The 21939-nt window shown below is 33.7% G+C and overlaps 1 protein-coding gene across 8 annotated transcripts in view; it reads left to right on the top strand.

The window, feature by feature from the left end:
- The window catches only part of CEP112 (centrosomal protein 112), a 183321-nt gene that overhangs the window by 23793 nt on the left and 137589 nt on the right, over positions 1–21939 (top strand). For all 8 annotated transcript variants that reach the window (XM_067308668.1, XM_067308663.1, XM_067308667.1 and 5 more), the window contains 5 exons: positions 1263–1310; positions 1456–1533; positions 15202–15288; positions 18409–18508; positions 19680–19798. In XM_067308668.1, the coding sequence (XP_067164769.1) occupies positions 1263–1310; positions 1456–1533; positions 15202–15288; positions 18409–18508; positions 19680–19798 (432 nt within the window). The remainder of the gene's footprint in view (positions 1–1262; positions 1311–1455; positions 1534–15201; positions 15289–18408; positions 18509–19679; positions 19799–21939) is intronic.

Raw genomic sequence — 21939 nt, forward strand, 5'->3', positions numbered from 1 at the left:
TTTTGTATTCAGTTCTTAAAAATAGGGATTGAAAGAGCTGTTTTAATTATACAGTGCTGTTAATGAATTATTTCCTTATGCTTTTTCTCTATGAATTACAAATGTGGATATAGTTTCAATATACTCAAACACAACTTTTCAAAAACACTAGGTTAGAATCGTTGTAATCAATAAATTTATTTTAGCTTTACACTAGTTTAAATGAACTAAATCTGGTATTTTTGTATAAGCTTTACACTTATCTGCCTAATTCTTGTAAAACATAGACTGAATTTGTGCAACCATAAAGGTTTGAAAAACTTGCAAATGTTTTGTCTGTAACTTGCACTAAAATGCAGCTAGTTAAAAAAAACAAACAAAACAATTAAGTAAATCCTACTTTAACTGCTGTTTTGTAGACTATTGTCTGAGCAATTTCAAAGTCGTTGACATATTTTGATATTAAGATAAATCATTTAAAATCTCAGGACTTCAACTAAAAATGTGCGCTTTTTCCAGCCTTAAAATATTTATTGAAAAATGTTAACACATTCTTTGAGGGAAGAAAGTTCAAGAGTTTTTCTTGAACTTGTTATTTTGAATTTCGTTTTGAAGTCACTTTTGTAGGCTGGGATTTTTTTCTTTGATTTTGAAGTTTATTTCCAGGGTTGAGATATTTTCTGTATAAGTGCATTTTTTGATGCGTTTACATCAAAAATAACTTTAATTTTGTACCTTGCTGAATAGGTCATATCCAACAAAATCTATTTTGAAAATTTTCTATTTTTATAACTTGTAAACGATTGCAGTATGTTACTAGAATTTGAATTCTGATGAATGTTTTTGTTAAAGATCATTGAAATATTTTAAAGGAGAAAGAATTATGCCTACAGAAATTCATTGGCTTTTTTCTTCTAGGCTAGAGCCATAGTACACTTTATATCTAGAGACAGTACTGTGTTGATTACTTGCAGATTAAGTATGTTTAATGAATTACCAAATTTTCTAGTGAAAAGTAGTTCTAGAACTGGTGTGTACGTCTGAATGCATGTTAAATCTGTTCTACTGTTGTCCTTTTTCATGACACGGTGTTTGTGTTAATACAACCTCCTTGAAACAGATTACATGCCACACGTGTGTTCACACCCAAAATCATTATTGCAAACATTTTTGAATATTTGGAGATAGACACTTTCTTAAGATAATTACATATTTTTTGTAAGAAAACATAAGATGTTGATGTCATGATTATTGAAGTTACCTTGTAACATCTTATTTTTCAGCTAGAAAATCCAAGATATTTGCGGGAAAAACCTGTGCCAGTGTCTTTGGTAGGTATTTATATTCCCTTGATATCTTAGAAGGGCAAACAAATATGATTCATTTGTGTGTGTGTGTATATATGTATTTGTTTAGGAATGGTTTTACTTAAAGATGCTGCTTTGAACTTAAAATCTGTTTTTTCTCATTCAATAGACGACGCCAAAAATGGGCTTAGGAAAAAATAGCACTTTTCGTGATGAGCAGACACTATTTCGAATGCATGAAAAAGAGGTAAGATGTTATTTAGTCCTTAAAAAAAGAAAAAATTTACAGCCAAATTAGTAAATTAGGGTATTTTCTTTAAGAGGTGGTTATTCACAAAGCAATTTGTTATAGCAGAAAATCTCACGTAAGAGAATTTTCCTTGAAGTGACAGGTTTTCCATTAAATACTTTAATGTCTTTGCAATTAATTAGGAAATAAAAAAGACATTCTGAACATATTGACTGCTCTTTTGTAGGAATTTTTAGTGTAGAAAAGTTTGAAATCAGAGAATGTTCCAAACTACCTTTTAATAGGAGCAATGGAACTCTTGATTTAGCAAGGATTTTTGTTTACTTTCTTATGTATCTTTAAAAATATGCAGATTTAGATCTTATTTTTTTAACACATTATCTCTAACGTGTTTCTTGTACAGCTCCAATTCTCTTTTATTCATTTGGGTTTTTGTATTATTTGTTTATCATGATTAACACGCAAAATTATCACCAAAGCTCACTGAATTCTTTTACTAAGTTAATCTATTTTGAATGTGTTAAAAATACGAAGCTTTCATTAAACATTCTGTTTTTTTAAGTACTGCTAAGTTTTACACCTATACAGTACTTTTGTGATAAACTGTTAATTTCATTTAAAACATCAGTCACGAGAGAAGACTCAAATATAGTACTGTTTGACATTCATAGATTCTTCTGAAATCACATAGGCCTTACATAATTTCTGGTAAGTCAATGAATTGAGAGTCTGGTGGACCAGACTTCTGGAAAGCAAACCCAACTTATCCTGGGGAGGTGGGTGAGGGTGTCGAGAAAACACCAACAAGAAGCCCAAACCCTTTCCTCCCCTCTTTTCCCTTCAAATCTCTGTTTTTGACCATATGCTCTTGTAAAAGCAAGATGTAGGTAGGCAATTTGCTAAACTATCCACAAATACTTAGATCTACATGGAACTCCAAATATATCAGAGTTGGACCATCATCTGCAGACTGTGAAACTGTGCCTCCTTCTATATGGTGTGTCATAAGGACACGTATGAATTAGAACTGCCCTAAAGTTACTTTCAAAGACACTTCAGAGATATCTTTAATTGAGATAGAAGGATGGATAAATTTGGTTTGTAGATAATTGAATGAGGGAATGCTTTATGTTGATGGCTGGCAGTGTAATTTGATACTTAAAGAAGCAGCAAGAAACGCCAGTCGCACACTAGATGTGCATTTCACTTTCTGTGCCTTGGTCTAATATTGACTGTTCCTTTGTATTGACTATATTCAGACCACCAGGGCCTCAGGATGAGGCAAGGCAGGGTTTCATAAGATGTGAAAATAGACCAAAAACAAATAAATTACAAGCACAGTGTTGTCATTTAAATAATATTTTGAAATTAAACAAACAGGAGTGCATGCCAAGGAGCTACACAAAATGGTTCTCTAGTTCTGTGGAAAAATGCCGTAAACCACACAGTAAAAATTCAGTACTTTTTGCTCATGGTACTGTACTGTGGACTAGTTTAAACTTGAAAAGTTATAGAAAGTATTTCGCAATCACCATGTGTGTGCTATTAACTGGAAAAATTAAATGTATTTTCATCTTTTCTTTGTGTGAAGCTCAATTAAGAATAAGGTCTTTTAATTTATAGAATGAAAATGTAATAAGTGAAAAGCAGTGCTGTGCAAAAGAAGCTTTTCTAAATGTTTAACTGTTTTCAACTTTTGTAGTAAAACAGGAGAACAGAAAATAGGATAACAGTGGTGGTTTTTTTTTTTGCTTTTAACCTTTAGCCCTTTGTTCATAAACCATTCCTGCACCTGTTTTGCCTCTCTAATGCTAAACACGTGGCCATTTGCAATGATAACCACATCATAGATTTCTGAAAATGTGAGTATCATCAGGCAGTGGTTTTTGGTCATATTTTCCCCAAGTTCTTCTGACATGGATTAAACCATTTGGGAAACTGTCATTACCAAAATATTCCGGTCTCAAATAAGAAAGATGCAACAAAACAGGAAAATTTTTCAGCATTACAGAAAAACAGAACAGATGGCAGAAATGGCATATCTTGCTAAATAGGAAAAAGCCTCCCTTTGAACTTCACCCTGGGTCATTCAGAGTGCCACCCAGTACACCACGGAGTGGAGGAGGGAAAAAAGGGAAGTTCTTATTTTGTGATTTCCACCCCCCCCCCCCCCAAAAAAAAAAAAACCAACAACAACCCAAACCAACACCATTGCTAAGACATGGTTTTGAATTTTTTTGAGTAGAAAACAAGTTTATCTACTTAATGTCAGTAATATGTTTGTGTGTGTTTTAACCTCGGACAACTAATTTATGTGATATAATAAGTCATTTTAGAAGCTTTGATATTTATTTAAGAAATCTTTGTTTCTTAATTTTTCATTTTGTAATTCTTAAGTTTTTAGGATTTTTGTCAATTTTCCCCTGTAATTTTATTTCTGTAAATAAAGATACTGCTGTATCTAGACTCAAAAAATGAAGTCTAAATCTGAAGCAAGAATATTTGAAAGATATTTTCTGTTTCTATTCTTTGAATTTGAAGGTTATAATAGCACCAAGAGTAAGTCAATTTTGAGCTATATACCAACTTTGTATGTATGTACCAACTATATACCAAAAAGTCCTTGGATGCTGGAGTACAGGTGCCTTTCCAGCCTCTTGTATGCTAAAGCAGTCTGGCCAAAACTCTCAGTTGTCTTTCCTAAAATCAGCTGGAGTAGTATTTAGTGCAGTGCAGCAGGAGGGAGAGGTAATCCTGGGGAATGCCATGGATGATGTTCAAGAGGGTACAGAATACCTACAGGATGATTTGCAGTGATCCCTTCTGGGGAATCAAGACTGATGATGACAGAGTAGGTGCTGAGGGAAGAAGAGAGATGAGCTGGATAGTGGAAGATTGCTTAGAGTATAGAGAATTGGAAAAAGATGTCTTTTTTTCCCTTTTTCCCTCCCTTTTTTAAACCTATTTGGAGCATTTATCTTTGTAATCATTCTTATGTTTTGTTGTTGTTGAATGGTCACTCCTGTTTGTTGCATGACGTGAACTTGTTTGTAAGCTTATTGAGCCATTTGTATAGTTTTACTGCACCAAAATGTGTTGAGATCTAGTGATATATTTGCGTCTAGATAAAGTCAGCATGCTACGTGATAGTATCGGCATGCTACAGTGATAGTGTTATAATTAAGTCTTGGCCAGTTACAAGTGTCCTGAATTTGAGGTGTTGAAAGCAGCAGATTTATCTGGTGGGAGATTATAACTTGTAATGGAGAGAATTGCATAAGGGCCGTGGTATAGGTTTTCCCCAGTATGAACCATGCACAGGATGTAGAGTAAAGAGAATAGAGGGAGGAAATAAAGTTACAGAAATTGGGAGCGAGAGCAAATAATGTTGGATACCATAGAAAAGGAGGGGTTTTAGAAGAGAAGAAATGAGGAAACACTTGAAGATAAACATGTACAACTGTAATTAGGAGACAGGCGTGCTGAACAGGAATGAAGCAAAATGGATCAGATTATGGAAGGTGGTTAGTTTAATGGCAGTGAGACTGTGCTGTAATCTCAACAGCAGGCTAACCTCGTTTTCTCCTGTCAGTAGGTTTATAAAGGCATCAATGAGTATCATTTTTATGCTTTTGATTTTTCCTCTTAATTCCTTTCTTCTATGGGAAAGAAATATATGAATTAGACAATGTATATCAGATTAAGAACAATAAATAAAACTAATATGGAGACAGTACTCCAAAAGAAAGACTCTTGCAATTAGCTTCAGCTTTTGACAGTGTAAAATTAACATTATTGTACTTTGAGCCGCATCATGGATTTGATATTTTCTCCTCTTTGAAAACAGATATTTGGTCATGTTTTCCAAGAATGGTAACGAAATCTATCAGTATTGTTTTTCCGAATATTGTAATGAAACAAAATGTGTGTGGTGTGTGTGTATGTGTTCATGTGCATGTATGCCTCAAGTTTAAATGTACACAGTAGATAGGTATAGATATGTATGTATATGGTGTTGAGGGAGCTGAATATAGCTGAAGAAGGAACCTGAAAGGTACCAAGTCTATTCAGAACTTGTTTGGAGATGCATATTGTTAAATAATTAATTTTGGTAATAAAACTAAGCCACAGAAGGAGTTGAACTTTTGTAATAGGTTTGAGGGTAGATTTTGGAAAAGTGTCTGTGTGATGTGCAAGATCTACTACTGTTGAAAAGTTGAAAGAAAGAAAGAATTTGAGATCATAGTCCCAGTCATCATTTTATCCAAGATATTTCCATTAACTTTGTTTTCCTCCTAGAAAGTCAATAAGGTGCACCATTTAAACAGGTACAAAGACTGAGCTTTCATCACAAATTACAGAGGAGTTTATTATGAGTTCATGTTAATGTGCATTTGTTTCTAAAGAAACCTCACTCAGATCAAAGGTCAGTGCAGAGGATTAAATTTGGTAGGCCTACATTAGTAGAACAAGGAACTGTATCACACAATGCAGGACAACGATAACCTTGTATCATATACTGATTGGAATTCAAAAAATAGGCTTAATTAGTAAACTTATCTGACATCTTCTGCTTTTCTCCATAAGTGCTTGCAGTGCCAATCATTTCTTACCCAAATAGTTCCACTACTACAACTTTCATTTTTTTTTATTTGCAAGTTGCTTTAAATTTTTCTTTTTTTTCTCGATGTGTACACTGACTTGAGTATAAATGAATTTTATTCTTTTTTTTCTGCTGTCTAACAAACAGATAGTGTAAATTCAAAGATCTCTTCTCACAAAGTAATTCAGATTGGTTCAGTAAATTAGCTTAACTAAAAGGGTATACATTTTGCAAGGAGGAGGCCCAAATTGCAATTGGAGTTTATGGATAATTGCACTGGAGACACTGAGAAAGAACAGAGAAACAGTTTGGGGACCTAGACCAAGGTTTATAGATGGTCATCCTTTTTAGCATTTCTGTGGTTTGGTCCTGTTCAGGCTGTCATGGATTAGGGTTCCTATTTATGCTTTTCAAACTCAGGGATATTTACTAATAGTAGGAGGAGAGGGTTTTTATGGACTTTCTGAGCACTGCAGAGTTGCAAAGGCATCTGCAGGCAAACTTGAATCTTAGAATAGTTGGAGCTTCGTGGAGGCCCATGGTCAGTCGGAGCGTCAAGTGATGGAATTATCTTTTCTTCTGTTCCCTGTGTTTTTTACCTCCATTTCTCTTGCTTTACTGTTCACCTTCTTTCATCTTAGGCCTTCCTGTTCATCCAGAACTAAGTCGCGCTGCTGTTGATAAGCTTCTTGCTGTTTTCAAAGTGGTAAAAGTCGTTAGTTTTTAATTCTGGTGGATATTCTTTTTAAAATTTAAGAATGCATGTTGACTTCTGTTCACACAAGTGAAGGCCATGAGATCATAATGAATTTGACCCATGATTTATCTAGTATTTTTATCTCCCATAGTGACTGGCTTCGGAGGAAAGTGCAGGAAAGTGCAAAAAGGCAGATGTGACATAATTATTCCCTTCATCTTGTTTTTCATTTTTCTATAACTTTTGACTATTCTTGTGATATCTGGGTTCTGAAAATACTGTTTCATTTTCCATAAAAATATTGTGAGCAGTGATTATTGTGATTTTGGATATTATCTGGTTCATGTGAATTTTCTTCTTCATCCACAAACCTGATGTGTCTATTTTGAATGCATTATCTGATTTATACTGGGAATTCAGTTGTAAACTGTGACTCTCACCACCTAGTTATCCATTCTGAGTACTGATTTGTTAGTTCATGTTTAAAAATGCAGCAATCCTGACTTCTGTTAACGTGATTCCTGACTGATTAATGTCCTGTTCCTGGGAACATATGCAAGTTGTCCGTTGTCTTCAGTATGGGGAAATCTCATCCTGTCGTCTTTGATAACCCTTCAGAATGTAATGTAATAAAACAAAAACCTCACTTTATTGCTAGACTGATGTGAGACATGCAATGTATGCCAGGACAAGCCATGTTTTCAAACTGACTTGTGATTTATAATTACTGATACTAATTGGTCTGGTCATGGAGATATATGTGTATAGGTATATTTATTTTTTAGCAATAGTTTGTGACCTACCTCTTTGATCTTTCTCAATGTCTCCAGCACATATGTGCAACAATTAAAGAGGTAGGTTAGCAATTCAGACTGGTATTTTAACCAACAGAATGTCCAGATGGTTGTCAAGCAGCTGGGAATTAATCTTCTGCTGCATGATTAATCTGTACCTCAAAGTGTGTGTGTGTCTCTTGTTGTTTGTTTTTTTTTTTAAATTTTATTTTACATATATAGATCCTGTTTTTTTTTTTAATGGAGAAAAGACATTGAACAGAAAAAGCAAGTATTATACACAATTATTGCCACAATTTACAATTGTGAAATAAAGGTATAGGTAGTTTTAATGACTATTTTAGGAGGTCCTGAAATTAATAAATTAATGTAATAAAATATTGGCTCAGGAGCTGACAATGTATAACATACTAGAAAATAAGAAATAACACTGGAAAAAAAAATTTAAGCTTTCTCTGTATTTGATTCTGTGTATACGGACTTATTTATTTCACTGGTCTCAGCGCCATGTGGAATTAAATTGTAAGAACTTTTCAGGTAGTGTCTAGTATTTTATTATGCTCTGATTTTTACTAACTCCCTTTGAAATCAGTATGATTCTGCTTGTTCAGAGTTCAACTGGGTTCAGTTTTCAGTGCTGGCAATTTAAGATAGTTTGCATTTGTTGCTCTCTTTTATGTAACTATGTCTAATAACTTAAGTTACTGCTGTGTATGAGCTTTGACAATATCTAACAAGATTTTAAGCTTTTTTGGTACTTTACTCATGTCAGGGAGTCTCTACTACAAGTGGCAGATTTATGAATAGAAGTGGGACAGTTACCACTCCAAATAAAGCTGTTAAGTAGTATGATGTGCTGTGAGGCTAACATGTATGTTATATTAGCTATATAAATAAAACCATCAATTAGAATAAAAATATTATTTCAAGTTACTATATTTGATTGGGATACAAAGCTCTCTGCTTTCCTCTCCATGCCTGCCAGCCTCAACTTGGAAATCTGTGAAAATTTTAATTTCTCTTTTGAAAGAGGCTAACGATATTTACAAGCAAGAACAATTATCCTTTCAATTATTTTTCTGTATACAAAAAATGTGTATATAATGTTCAGTGCTGTCTAAAAACATGTCAGATACTTTTCTTGGGGAAAAAACGGACATGTTTTGATTTAGGAAAAAGCCTTTCATTTTTAGTGCTGTAAAGGTGGGGCAATTTATTACTTAAGTGGATATCTAGGTTCTCTTAAAAATGCCCTGTAAAAAATAATACAAATGGATGTAGTTGTAGGATTTTTCTAGTGTAAAGGTATGGACAAGGTTAGATATGTAGAGAGAAGTATAAACATTTGTTAGGTCAAATAATATAGTAGAGGAGAAAGAGAAGACTAACTTCCACCCCCACAATCTGCCGATAGGGCAGGAGTGTTGGTATCTCAAACCCTCTTCTGGTTTTTGTCCACTTCCCCGTTTTTCTTCTCCCCAGGTGCGTCAGTCCTTTATCAAAATAGGTTGTCTTCTTTATAGATCTTAAGTCACAAATATGGACTTAAATGGGGAAATACTAGTTTGTGTGTGTGTTCTTGTTTTTTGTCAGTTTGGAAATATAATTTCATGAGAAAAATGTAAACATTCAGAAGTTTTTCTAAAGGGAATTTAAAGCTTAGTTTTCTAGAGGAAATACGGTATCAATAAATTAAAAACGACTTAATATGAAAGAGTTGCATACCAAATGCTGTATTTTTTTTTTAAATTGAAGTTCTGCACAGTTCTTCCAAAACGTTTTTTCCCTAAATTCAGTCTCTAATCTTGCCAAACTCTCATTTGCTATAAACTGCAAGTTGTCCAAATCATAAAGTGAGATATTTGTAGATGGACCTTTGAATCTAGGCAAAACACCATGGCTTTAAAGGGTCTTTTTACATTCTAATTTCTGTCTTGGGTGTTTCACTTGCTTATTATTGCTTTTCTTTTAATTTGGTCTGGTTTATTGAGACTTGTAAGCTCTTTGCAAGAGAGACTTTTCAAGACTTTTTTTGCACATTAGACATTACATTAAATACAAGTAACTCTGGCATTTAGTGCTATATAAAAGTTCATCCACATCAGATCTGTCCATTTTTTTCAGAAAGGATACCAGATACCTAAATAACTTAAGCAAACAGCACAGGCTGAAGGCATTAATTAACTCTTCCAGAGAATAACTTTTCCTTTTCCTCCACTTTTGCTCAGGGCCTAAAGACCAGTGAACTCTTGTGCACATTGTTCTCCTAGAACACCATCTGCACTTGCAAAGACATCAAATATTTTTGCACTTTAAGCTAAGTCTGTGCTGTGGTCGTACTTGATAATTTGGTCATGACATGCACATTTCACTGTGCTGCAAAAGCAGAACGTCAACGCATCTTCTCTCCTCATGTATTTGGCCTTTTTTAGTCTTGAAGATATTTTTCAGCTCTTGGTTGTCATTAGAAAACAATATGATCAGCACATTCACAAACGTGAAAGATGTTTATTTCTGTATGCATTTTATACCTTTTTATCCTTCCCCCTTTCTTTTCATACTCTCATGCATTTTTTCTCCTCACTTAAAAACACTTCAAATGTAGATATGAATATTGATCTTTGAAATTGTTTGCTTAAGTGGGTAGAAGCTGCTCACTAAATATAAAATGTGATAATATATATATATAGTGTGCCAAGTATGCTGGCTAGAGACATCTGAATGTGAAGAAGTGGGAAATGAGCAGTATCTTTTCTGTTCACCTATTGTAAACTCAACAGGTTTAAAAGCAGAGAGCAACTTTTTCAACAATTCAATTTTGAAAATGAAAGAGTAGTTCCAATATGGATAAATCTTATACTTGCTGTACAAATTTCTGTTCAAATAAATTCTTATAAAGAAAGTGTTAATTTGTTTCCTTTTTCTTTTCTCCAGTGATTTTCTTGTAGGTGTTTAGCTAGTTTATCCTGGTGTTTGTTTCATATCAGAACGAGTGTGATAATACTTGTTATATTGTTGGAAAATAAACTTTGGACTGCTGAATGCTATGAAACTAACTTTAAATTAAGAACTTTATTATGTTGAAAATATTAAGAGTTCATTAAATATTCTAATTGTGCTTGTTAGTGCTGTGTGGAGAATGTTCTCTTTTCCCCTATTTTTCTTCCTTTTCCACTAGAGGTTTTTTAAGTGTGTAATTAGTGTATGTACAAATATGTGTGTGAGTGTATATATATTATATATGTATATAAGTATGTATATGTAAGCCTATTAAAAATATATTTGATGGCTAGAAAAAAATAGGAATTTTTTGCAAGGGTACTTTCATAGAAATTGTCCTCCTCCCTCAAAATAGTAACAGTCTTTTCCTGTAGAATCATGAAAAAAGGTTTTCCATGATATCTGCAATACATGTACTCTTCAACCTACAAAACTTTAAAGACTTTTAAATTGTGGCATAATAGAAAGCTACGGGAGTCTCATTCCTGGTCTGGTTTTGTGGAGAGAGGATTCAGACACAGTTTTAATTTATCCATAATTTAAAGCCATACTTCCCTGCTATTCATTGAGTAAACCATAACAATGTGTTGGGTAGAAAAATGGAATTTTCAATTGCTGTAAATGTTAACAATGTTAATATGTTATAGCTAATCTTAAAAATATTTGAGGGTACAATATAAGGTACAAAAATAACAATTAAAAAAAGAGATATTGTGTTAGTTATAATGTGAGATACACTATTACAAATTACTTTTGTCTGAAGTCGGTGTGTCTGTCTATATGTTTTAAAAGTACAGTGTCTCCTACCTTGGCCTGTGAAATGTGTAGATTAAAACACTGCATAAAGTATTCATATTTATTTTTTAACCCCTATGCTAAAATAGAATAGACATGATTCAGTAGAAAGTTTTAGCTTTTTTTTTAAGAAATGTTTTTCTTCTATCAAAGCACTGTGAACTGATTTCTTTTAGCAGCTGCATAACACCAAGACAAATAAGTTTTGTCGTATATTAAAGATCTACAAGTCATTGTTGTACGTTGTTAGTTCTTACTTTGAAGTTCTCATTTATTGTTTACATCCTTCTCCCCTTCCTCCCTCCCTCCCCCATATATTCATAGACTTAGAAAAAATCTGGCAAGCAAACGTGTACCATTTTGTCAAATATCCAAAAAATCTCTGATGGATGTTAAACCTTCCCGATGCCACCTCTGGCCGAAGGGGGATCGCTGTAATGAAGACAAGTGAACAGTGATCAGTGGTTCAAAGTTCTCTCTGAACTACAGCCTCAGATTACTATTGCAAGTTTGCTTACTGACTTAATTTTAAATCAAGTATTTAAATAGATCAAATAGCTTGTATTCATCTTGTCACTACAAAAATTTGTAGAAAGAATATTTGTTTTATGAGGGGGGGAAAATGTATTATGACCTTTATTTTGCTATAGATTTATGGCAGCTGAAGATTATACTTCACCGGTTTTATTTTGACAATTGTTATTTAAATTTTGTACCAAACCTGTGCCATTAAAATATAGGACAGTGGTATGATGAAAAGCTATTTTTGAGGTAACAGTGTTTTTCCCTCCCCTCTCTCCTCTCTCTCCCTTCTTTTCTAATTAGGAAGAAAGTGTGACCAGGCACTTAAAAGCTGCTCTGTTGATACCACCCTCCATGGCTTTAAATAACAGGGACAGCACAGATGTTTGACATCAGTAATGTTTACATGGCCTTAGGGTTTAATTGCCTCATACTCTTTGTAAGGAGGATAAACAATGACAGAAATCCAAAGGAATGATGTTCAGGCTACAGCAGTGGCTGCATTTCCTGCATAGTTGCAAATTTTAGCTATAGCTAAATATCTATAAAATTATGGAGGGGAGTTGTTTTGTTTTGTCTCAATGATAACATGTCATAAATCTCCTTTTCTCACTGCTTGGTAATAAAAGGCATATTGGTAATAAAAGGATACTGGTAATAGAGTATTACAGTTAATGAGCATCGGGACAATTAATTGCTTCTTCTGAAAAGTTGAATGACTTGTTTGGGATTTTTCATGTAGGAGAATTTATTTAAGCATTCAAAAAATTAATCTATTTGTCCTGTTACTACAGTGCTTCTTTAAGAGATTACTTCTGTGTCTTGCACACAATTTTCAAGTTTTGTTTTGTTTACAACCAATTCTCCTGAGACAAAGCTGACAATCCTTTTTGGAAAATAGTCCTCAAATCTGTGAAACTTTAAAGGAGGCTGTATTGGAATCAATGCAATAAATATAAAGTGAACTAAAATTGATGGAACTAGTGCAAGTGCAAGAATGTTTTTAAGTGAAAGATGAATGACAAGAAGTGGGAGCCAACTCCAACTACAGAGACTTTGGCTGTCAACCTGTGGGAAAACAGCCGTGTGGCTGAGAGCAACCAACACCGCTTTAAAATCTGTGTCCAAATTTAATACAAAACAAGTTTTAGTTTGATTTATTTTTGTGTTCTTTCAACCTACAGAATAATAAAAGCCTAGCCCAGATCTCAGCTGATGCAAAATGCTAGGGGTTAATTTACATCAGCTTAGACATCCTCACTTTGTTAATGAATAAAATGTAATGTGTTTGTGTGGATCTAATGGCTATGCTATGCGATGGCTGTGCCTCGGTTGTTCATCCACTTTTAATGCAATTCAGGTAGATTGGAGGCTTTTCCATGCTTGGTTTCTAGTAATCGTGTTTCTGTAAGGACTTCATGTTTACTTAGAAAATGTTCAGAGACTGTCTATCTAGAAATGGATTACTGTGCTGTTTTTTAAATTGGCGTTTATTTATCGCATGGTAGTAAGATTTTCTTCTCTAATATCACTTTGCTGGAGGGACATAGGCCTGTATTTTCTTATATACATTTGCATATATTTTATGTACAGAACATGCATTTTTATCTTTATGCTTATTTTAGAACTGTGACAGAGATAGCTGTAAGATGAGAATACGTTCCTTTTTCTTTGGATTAATCATCAGCCCAACTTTTTTTTGCATGGTTGTTTACAGGAGGCTATGTGCCTACCTAGTCTTGGGAGACAGATAGCCTCTTTATACGTGATATAAGCAGGCATATTCTTTGGGTATCAGTGGATATGGAGTCCAGAAGGTGAAAGGATATGCTGTTCTTGCTTCTCCTTTCCAGCTGTTGACAAGTCTTCTAAATTTACTGCACTGAGTTTTGCATTTTCTAGTTGTTATGCTTTTGTAGCTCATATTTTTAAAAAGTTGTATAATTTTGAAAGTTACAGTGAATTAATATATAGCATAAATTAATCATATAATAGAATTAATAATTTGACATATGTTTATTTATTTTAGATATTCATGCTTGAATGACTGCATTTGATAAATCAAAGGAGTAAAACTAAATATACAGTGAATAATGCTTATTGGTTCCTTTAAAGTTTGTCTGTTGAGAAGATGAAAAGTCAGGTTTTTAGTGGAACTAAACTTGGGAAAAGTGAAAATAGCTGAATGGTGCCTGCAGTTACTTGCCCAGCCACAAGGAGATGGATCTCAGCACCATTGGCTCTTAGAACATCCTGAAAGCAAATACTTTTTTTTTCCTTTCTTTCTTTTTTTTTCCTTTGTCAGCAACAGACCACTTCAGGTCATCTTCTGGTGTGATGTTGGTACTCACACACAAATGATTTTGGCCTGTCCTTTCTAAAGTGAGGGAGGTCATTAAGATCAGTCATTAAGATGCTTGGGAAGCTTTTTTTGTCTGCTTTGCTTTCTGAGCAGGAGAAATGATTAATTGTAGAAGTGCAATAGGCTGAATCTGAACCAAAGGCAGCATTTTTGCTTTTTAGAAAACTCTGAGAAACAGAGAAAATACTTCTTGTTTTTGCAGAGTCCTGAAAACACTCTTTAAAGGTATAGTGAAATTATGCAAGAGATTTAAAATACTTTAAAGATGACAAGTTGGACTATAAGTAACAAATGGCAATGTGTTCCTGTGTTAAGGAAAGGTTTTAAGCACCTTCTACAAAAACAGGCAGAAGCAGGAAACGTACTCCAACAATCTAATTCAACAGTTATATTCTTAATCCCATTATAAGGAACCTTCAAAAGGAAATGTGCTTATTATGTGAAATCTCTGAATAATAGAAAACAAAAATAAACACTCATGTGGACTACAGGACGTTCTTTGTGTAAATGTAACACCTGTCTAAAGAATAAAAACATGCTTACCGTTCTTGGTATATTAACATAAATATTAACAATTTAATTTGTAAGTGTTTGTTTAAATAAAAGAGTATATATTTTCTTCTGGGCAGTAGCAGTTGTTTTTATTGCCAGCTAAAGCCTCTTACAAATTTATTTTCTGACTAAATATTTTAGGTTGAGGTCTTTTGTAACAGTTTTATCAAATAAATATGAAAACACTGAGAAACTGGATATAGTTTTTTTTAATAGAAATTATTTGTTAGTGACGTCCCATTGCCTTCTCAAAGACATAAATGAATAACTTAATGTATTTAAAGGACATTATTGTAATTTAGTCTTTAACTTATATGTTGGTTTGATTTTGCTTTTAAAGCTGGACATGAAAATAAAAATAGTGGAAGCTAAATTTCATGAGGAAAAGCTTAAATTACAACAGAAGCATGATACTGATGTTCAAAAGGTAAGAACTGTTTGTAATTTTTTTTCCTCTAAGGGAAAGACAGTATATAAAACAAAATAATAGAGAATCAGATTGTAATAAATAATTCAAAGTGGTACTTGTTTCTTAACTTCTTCATAATTTTTAATTAATGTTGCTTTAAAGTAAGATTGCAGGTAACAGTTTGCATTAGCAGGTAAGAATGTGGAATCTTCCATGCTTACACAAAGTTAGGAAGGGAAAAATGTTTGCAAAATCAAGTGAAAATACAAGGTGATTTTTGCTTTTGTTTTAACAAGACCCTATTTTATAGCCTAAAAACTTCTGTGGATTCATTTGATAATGAAATTGTAAATCTGTTTTTTTTTGTTGTTGTTGTTTTTTTCCCAACTGTTGTTCTCTGCATTTTCTGCATAGAAGTTTAGTTGTTTTAAGTTATTTTTGTGCACAGTTGTCTATAATTCTGTCTTAAAGTTCATGAGTTAATCACATGCTTTCTTACTAATACAGCAATAATGCTTGCTCTCATGACCCTCTTTTTGACACTGTATCTTAAAGCATAGGCTGTTTTGTAAACAGTTCTTTGTTACTGTATTGCTAAAGCTTTTATATTACTTCTAATTCTTCACAGCAATAAAATGACACCAGATATACTTGCTTTGGGCTAAGTTGCATCCTTACTGTTTTGCAAAACACCATTTTTGTGAAGATTACAAAAAGGCTGTCAAAGACCACACTGTTACTTGAAATACCGGGTTTAAAAATGTGGGGTCAAATTCTGTGAGGTACTAAGGGTCTTCTGAAATGTCCTCATTGGTTTTAATTTCCATGAATTTTATGGAAGTTAAATGCTCAGCACCAGGATCATGATGACTTACCCCACTGTAAGCTTTGCATTGCTGAGTGATCTTGGTTTTGTTTCTTAAAACTGAGTCACAGACCTGGAGGAAGTTAGTTGACACAACACTCTGACACATCAAAGCCTCCTAGAAAGGATGTTAATATTTGGTCAGGTGCATATTTGGCTCATCTGTTCTCAAAGCCTGCAAGCATAGCTAGTGAGCAAAGATGAGAGTCTAAAGGAAACAGCTTTGTGAGAAGAAGGAATAGTTTAAATGCTTTCTCATCCCTTTAGTTGTCATCCTTTTCTAACTGATGGTAGGATTCCATCTTTTGAAGTTGTTTTATAATGTGGGATGTTTTAGAAAAGGTTAAATAGTGTTGTATTAATCTTTAAAGACAAAAACCATTTAATGCAGACGGGGTAATAATTGTTTTAAGATGAAAGCTGTTTGAGAAATTTGGGGCACTGCTATAAGATTTCTGTGAACTTAATGTTTATCTTAAGAATAAAGTTTAAATTAATATCTCAGTGTGCAACTGTTCAAATATATTTAGTTTTTTTCCAAAATCGGTGTGTACAGCTGGGTAAATGTAGTTATAGCTACTATTTCAACCAATTGTTTCTTGGAATACCTACAAAGAATTGTAACTGGTGAAGTAAATGAAAGTGTAATGACGCTAACCAATGATTTAAGCATTTCTTAAATTTCCTAAAAAGTTTAGATGATTTTAAGTAGCATTAGGCAGTATAAATATGAAAAAAGTGTAAATATATATAAAAATACCAATATGAAAATCACTACTGTTTGGAATAGTAGTGCCATGAAACTTCCAAACTCTTCTAGGGTATTAGCTTAACTTTTCGTGTTGGGCAGACCCGTTGTTGCATTTACAAGTTTCAAAGCAAACAAAAATATGCCCTAGATGTGAAACTTTCCCTTCACTCTTTTAAAAAGATTTAAAGTTAACAGTGTAGCATCGCTCAGTTGTGGTGACTGTGAAAGGAAAAAAGGGTATTGTTCTGGTTTCGTGGATTTTATTAATAATCTTGTGATTCGAATAGAGAGAAAGTGCAGTTAAGTTCCTGTATTCTGTCATAGCTGCTGTGGCTATGCTGTGGCACCTTTTTATGACTTCCATCCCCAAATAGTGCTTTTCTGCAGAGTCGGGATTCATTTGGTGAAGATGAGGAAAAACATGAGCAAAAGCAGTGCAAAGCAAGAAAGTTGGGTTCTGTGGCAGAAAAAGCCAGTTGCACTGATTCGTCTTGCAGAGTTAAAGTACTAGATATGATAGTTCATAAAGTAAGCTATTCTGACAGAGTATGAGGATTAAATTAACTAAAGTCAAAATATTATAATGTAAATTGAGATCTAAAAAGTTATAGAGATAAGTTAGAAACTTCATAGATATGGAAAACGTCAATTTATGTAATATGGTCTTTGTCTAAGAGATGTAAAACTTTGAAAGTTGAATCATAAATAATACCTGAATCATTAATTTCTATTCTGTACCTTTTAATAAAGCTGAACGGAGGAAGTTCTTAATTAAATTTTATAGATGTGTATGGATTTTCTGGTAATTGTCAAGAAGAATATGATAGGACACAGAATGGAAGCTTGAAAGGGTTATCTTAAATCCTCATATTAATTGGAAGAATATTACTATTATTTAAAGAGAGGACCAGAATCAAAACTTAGACTACTGGTTCTGTCTGTGAGTCGCACAGAAGATTCTTGGGAGGAATATTCAGAATGTTTTTTTAAGTAAGGTATACATCCTGAGTACCTGCATTGGAAAGCATGGATTTCATGTAAGTCTCAGCAAAGAAACTATAAATTTCCTTCCCTCTTTTAGTAAACTTTTTCCCCTTTCTTTTCTGAAATCCCATAAGATTAACTGAACATTTAACAGTTGGATCATCTTTCAAAACTTTTGCATGTCTAAATACTTTCTGTTCCCAGTAAAGAAGTATTGAGGGCTTCTGAAGGTTGTTCTTCAGATGCACTTCCTTTGTATAATGTTTTCCTTTATGACTCCATTTTTTTCTGTTGTAGTAAGAATGTTGCGTTAAACTGGAACTTCTACCACTCAGGGTCATATACTACTACCTGTTTTTATCTGCTTGCTACTCTGCTTTTTTTTTAGCTATGAAAATTTTTATTTCATCATTTAGTCCTGTGAGATTGAAGTACTTCTTGAAGGCAGCTCTTTTGACAGATATCAGTCTATATTATTTTATGCACTGGCTGTGGTTTCTGTTTTTAGTGGTTAAAGTATTTTGAATTTTCACTACAGATTTTGGATAGAAAGAATAATGAAATAGAGGTATTGAAGACCCTCTACAAAACCAAGCAAAATGAAGCTGAGGAAACTATTAGAAAACTGGAGAAAAAAGGTGAATTTATCTTCATGGTTGTTCTTTCTGCATGGCGATGTTGTACTGCATCATGCTTGTGACTGAGCCATGTTTTCCTTCTAGCTGCACATGTACCTTTTCTTCTGGTGTTTTCAAGTTGAGTGTAATGTCTTGCCCTAATTTTTCCTTTAGATTTTTAGAGACTTGTCTGGTTGTCTTTGCTCTCCAGTGTCTAAACCAAATTTTCCAAGAAACAGTACAGTCTTACAAAGCTTAATACTAACAGGTTTTATGAGAGCCACAAAAAATTGTTGGTATCAAAGTATTTCAACGACTTATTTCAAACTTTTTGAAATATCTGGTTCAGGGGTAATTTATTTATACATTCAGTACATTTTAATCAAATCTTAATGTATTATTTATTTAGGACTTTTGGGGCAAGAGATTTCAAACATGAGTAGTAGTCTTGAATACATCATAAGTACAGAACTTGGCATATCTGGGTGTGGCTTGTCAGTAGTTTTTGAATATTAGTTTCTTTTAGGATTTCTTGGAGTATATTTACTCCACAGACTAAAGCACAATGTAAAATAGATATACACAAGCTTGGTAACTTGGGTATTAAAAATGAGAGTTCCATGTTTCCAGGCAAAGTAAATTATCCTGTAAGGAATGCTGTGCTTCTGTTGGTAGGCTGGTTGTTGTGCTCGCCTGTAGCAGGCAACCTTGTGTTCTGGTCACCTCCACGGCTGTCAGATATTGGAAATCATCAGTCACTTTGGAAAAGTGAATATGTTTCTGCTTTGTTTTCCACCAAATTTACCAGTCTCAATTCTTGATGCTTTCAGCTGCAATTCAAATTGGGGCGCTTAATTTGCTTGAATATTTGGGGACATTCAACCTTGACAAGAACTTCTTGTGATGCGCACAAAATCATGTTAAAAATGCCTGTTTTCTTTAGGTTCTACATAATTCTGTAGATATGTATTTATTGTGAAAATAATAAAACCATGAAATATTATAGAAATTAGAGAACACCTTGTGCTGGTTTAGTGGCACAGAATTTCATTAGGTATTTGTAAGAGCAGAAAAACATCACAAAGCAGAGCGATTTGGAAAACTGATGTAATCAGATTGCATCTGTTGCCAACACTGAAAAAATCCCAATAGTACCTCTTGAACAGTTGTTTATTTCCCCATTTTTTGACAGTTCAGACCCTTGTTCGTGAGTCACAAGTTGTCAGAGAAGCAAAGGAAAAGCAGATTGTGGAGTTAAAGAAGATGTGTGAGCAAAGTGCTGATTCTTTGAACAACGAGTGGGAGAAAAGGGTAATGAATAATACTTGTTTTGTTTGAAAGGCTCCTACAGTGTATATCTAGGATAATGCATTTTGTCATTTAAAAAAAATAAGGAATGTTACTTTTAGTTTTTTTTTTTTTTTTTTTTTTTTTTTTTTTTTTTTTTCCCCTGTGTTGATTTTCACTTGGTTCTAGAGTAATCTTGCCAGGTTCTTTTTGCTGACTCTTTTGCGTACCCACACCCCACTGTTCGCTTGAGAAGCTGTTCCTAGGGTTCATCTAGCCCTCTTGGCAAGTTTCTTCATTTATTAGGGAAGTGTTTATTTCTGGTTGACCTGACATGGAATTTTAATCTAAGTAAACCTGCTGCTACCTGCTGCCACAGTGGTTTCTTTGAACTATTATTTTTGGATTGGGTCATGAATTCTTCAGTGTATTTTTATTTATTGTTCGACTCAAGGCAGTAGCAAAGCGGAGTGGAGCATGTTGCTTGCAGTACAGCTTCGGCTTTGCCCAGGGTGTTGTCTGTATTTGCCTCCTTTACCCCTCAGGAGAGGGAGGGTCCCAAAAAGGGCAAAACACCCCTCTCGCAGATATGAAGTATGCTGTTTAGCTTAATTTTTTTTGCTGTCCTGCATCTAGAAGTCATGTTACTTTTCATTCTTGTCTTGTAAGAGAGCAATCATAAATCTCGTTCTTTGTACAGAAGACCTTGAGGCTTCAGGGTTAGCTTTTTGATTTTTAGAAAAGCGTTGTTTTCAGCCTGAGGTCATCCCACTGGTTCTGTGTAGTTACCTAGCAAGTGCTGTTCCTACAGCTGTTGTTGTCATCGGTGATGACAGTATGCAAGCAAGAAGCCAAATAAAGATGCTAATATTAATTTAAGTTTAGTGAAATTATAGAAGTGAAATTGAAACATATATCTTATGGAAAAAGATGGATAGTCAGAAGTGTAAAGGAAATATAAGTTGACAGTAAAATATTTTTATAATTTTATGTATCACTTTCTTTTGAGTGTTTTTCCTTTAAATAGATATTGGTTATTTGAATAGATATTGCTAATGGTCATGCTAATATTATTATAGTCTGTGCAGAAGGTGGAGACATTCACAGAATTTGTGGTTTATTTGATGTACAATGCAAGATGCTGTCACCTAAATGGTCTGAATTCAAACAGTTGTGTGATACAAGTTGCAATGAGATTTTAAACTATGAAACAGTTAGGTTTTCTTTTATGGCTCTTTTTTCTCCCTCTGTGCATGTAGAAACAGCTATGGTTTTTTTTCTTTTTTTAATCGAGAAAGCCTCCAGACTGCTATGTAATAATTCTCTAATATACCTCTAGTAATGAAACTTGAGCCAGTAATAATATATAGCAGCTTTCAGCACTATGATGTTCCATACATTGTTTAGATATTAAATTTTTTGATAAGTGCTACAAAGACCATTGTATAATTGCTGTACATAGATCTTACGCACTTGCAGATTAAAAAAAAAAATCCAGATTATTTTTAAAAGCACCTCAAATTCAGCAAAGCTTCCGAACATAAAAATATATACACAATACTTAAATTTTGTTTTCATTCTTACAGTTCTGATGAAAACTCTTATATTAAGTTGCTGCATGCTGTTAAATTCTGTGAAATAATGGTCCAGATTCACAGGCAGCTCCATAAATTTCTATGACAGAAAATATTTGGTCAGGCAGTAGGCAGAGTAACTAATAAATTTCTCCTAACCTGTAAGGTGGAGAGAGAACCTGTATTTGTGTAAATTAGCCTGTTTTAACAGTATACTTGGAATGATGCTTTCAATTTGTCCACTGCAGCTTTCTCCTTCAGCCATTACTCTAAACAAAATGCGTTTGTTTGAAACTTGAGTGATATGCAAGAGCTGTTAGGCAGTCAACACACCATGCAAGTTCTGTATGCTGGTTTAACCTGACACCAGTATTTATTATTGTATAAAACTTACATTTGTATCTGCTTAACTAGGAAGTGATACCAGTGGCGTTGAGAATTGAAATCAAGGGCTAGTAATGATGCAAATAATCCTCTAATTAGATAAATAGGTAGTCAAGGTTCTCCAGCTTTTTATAAATTGAGATGCTGGTGAACTGGTAATGTTGGTATCTTGAGAGAGTATTAGTGTTTCTATAATAGAAATTCATT

This window comes from Apteryx mantelli, chromosome 19, assembly GCF_036417845.1.
Source record: "Apteryx mantelli isolate bAptMan1 chromosome 19, bAptMan1.hap1, whole genome shotgun sequence".
NCBI classification, from domain to species: domain Eukaryota; kingdom Metazoa; phylum Chordata; class Aves; order Apterygiformes; family Apterygidae; genus Apteryx; species Apteryx mantelli.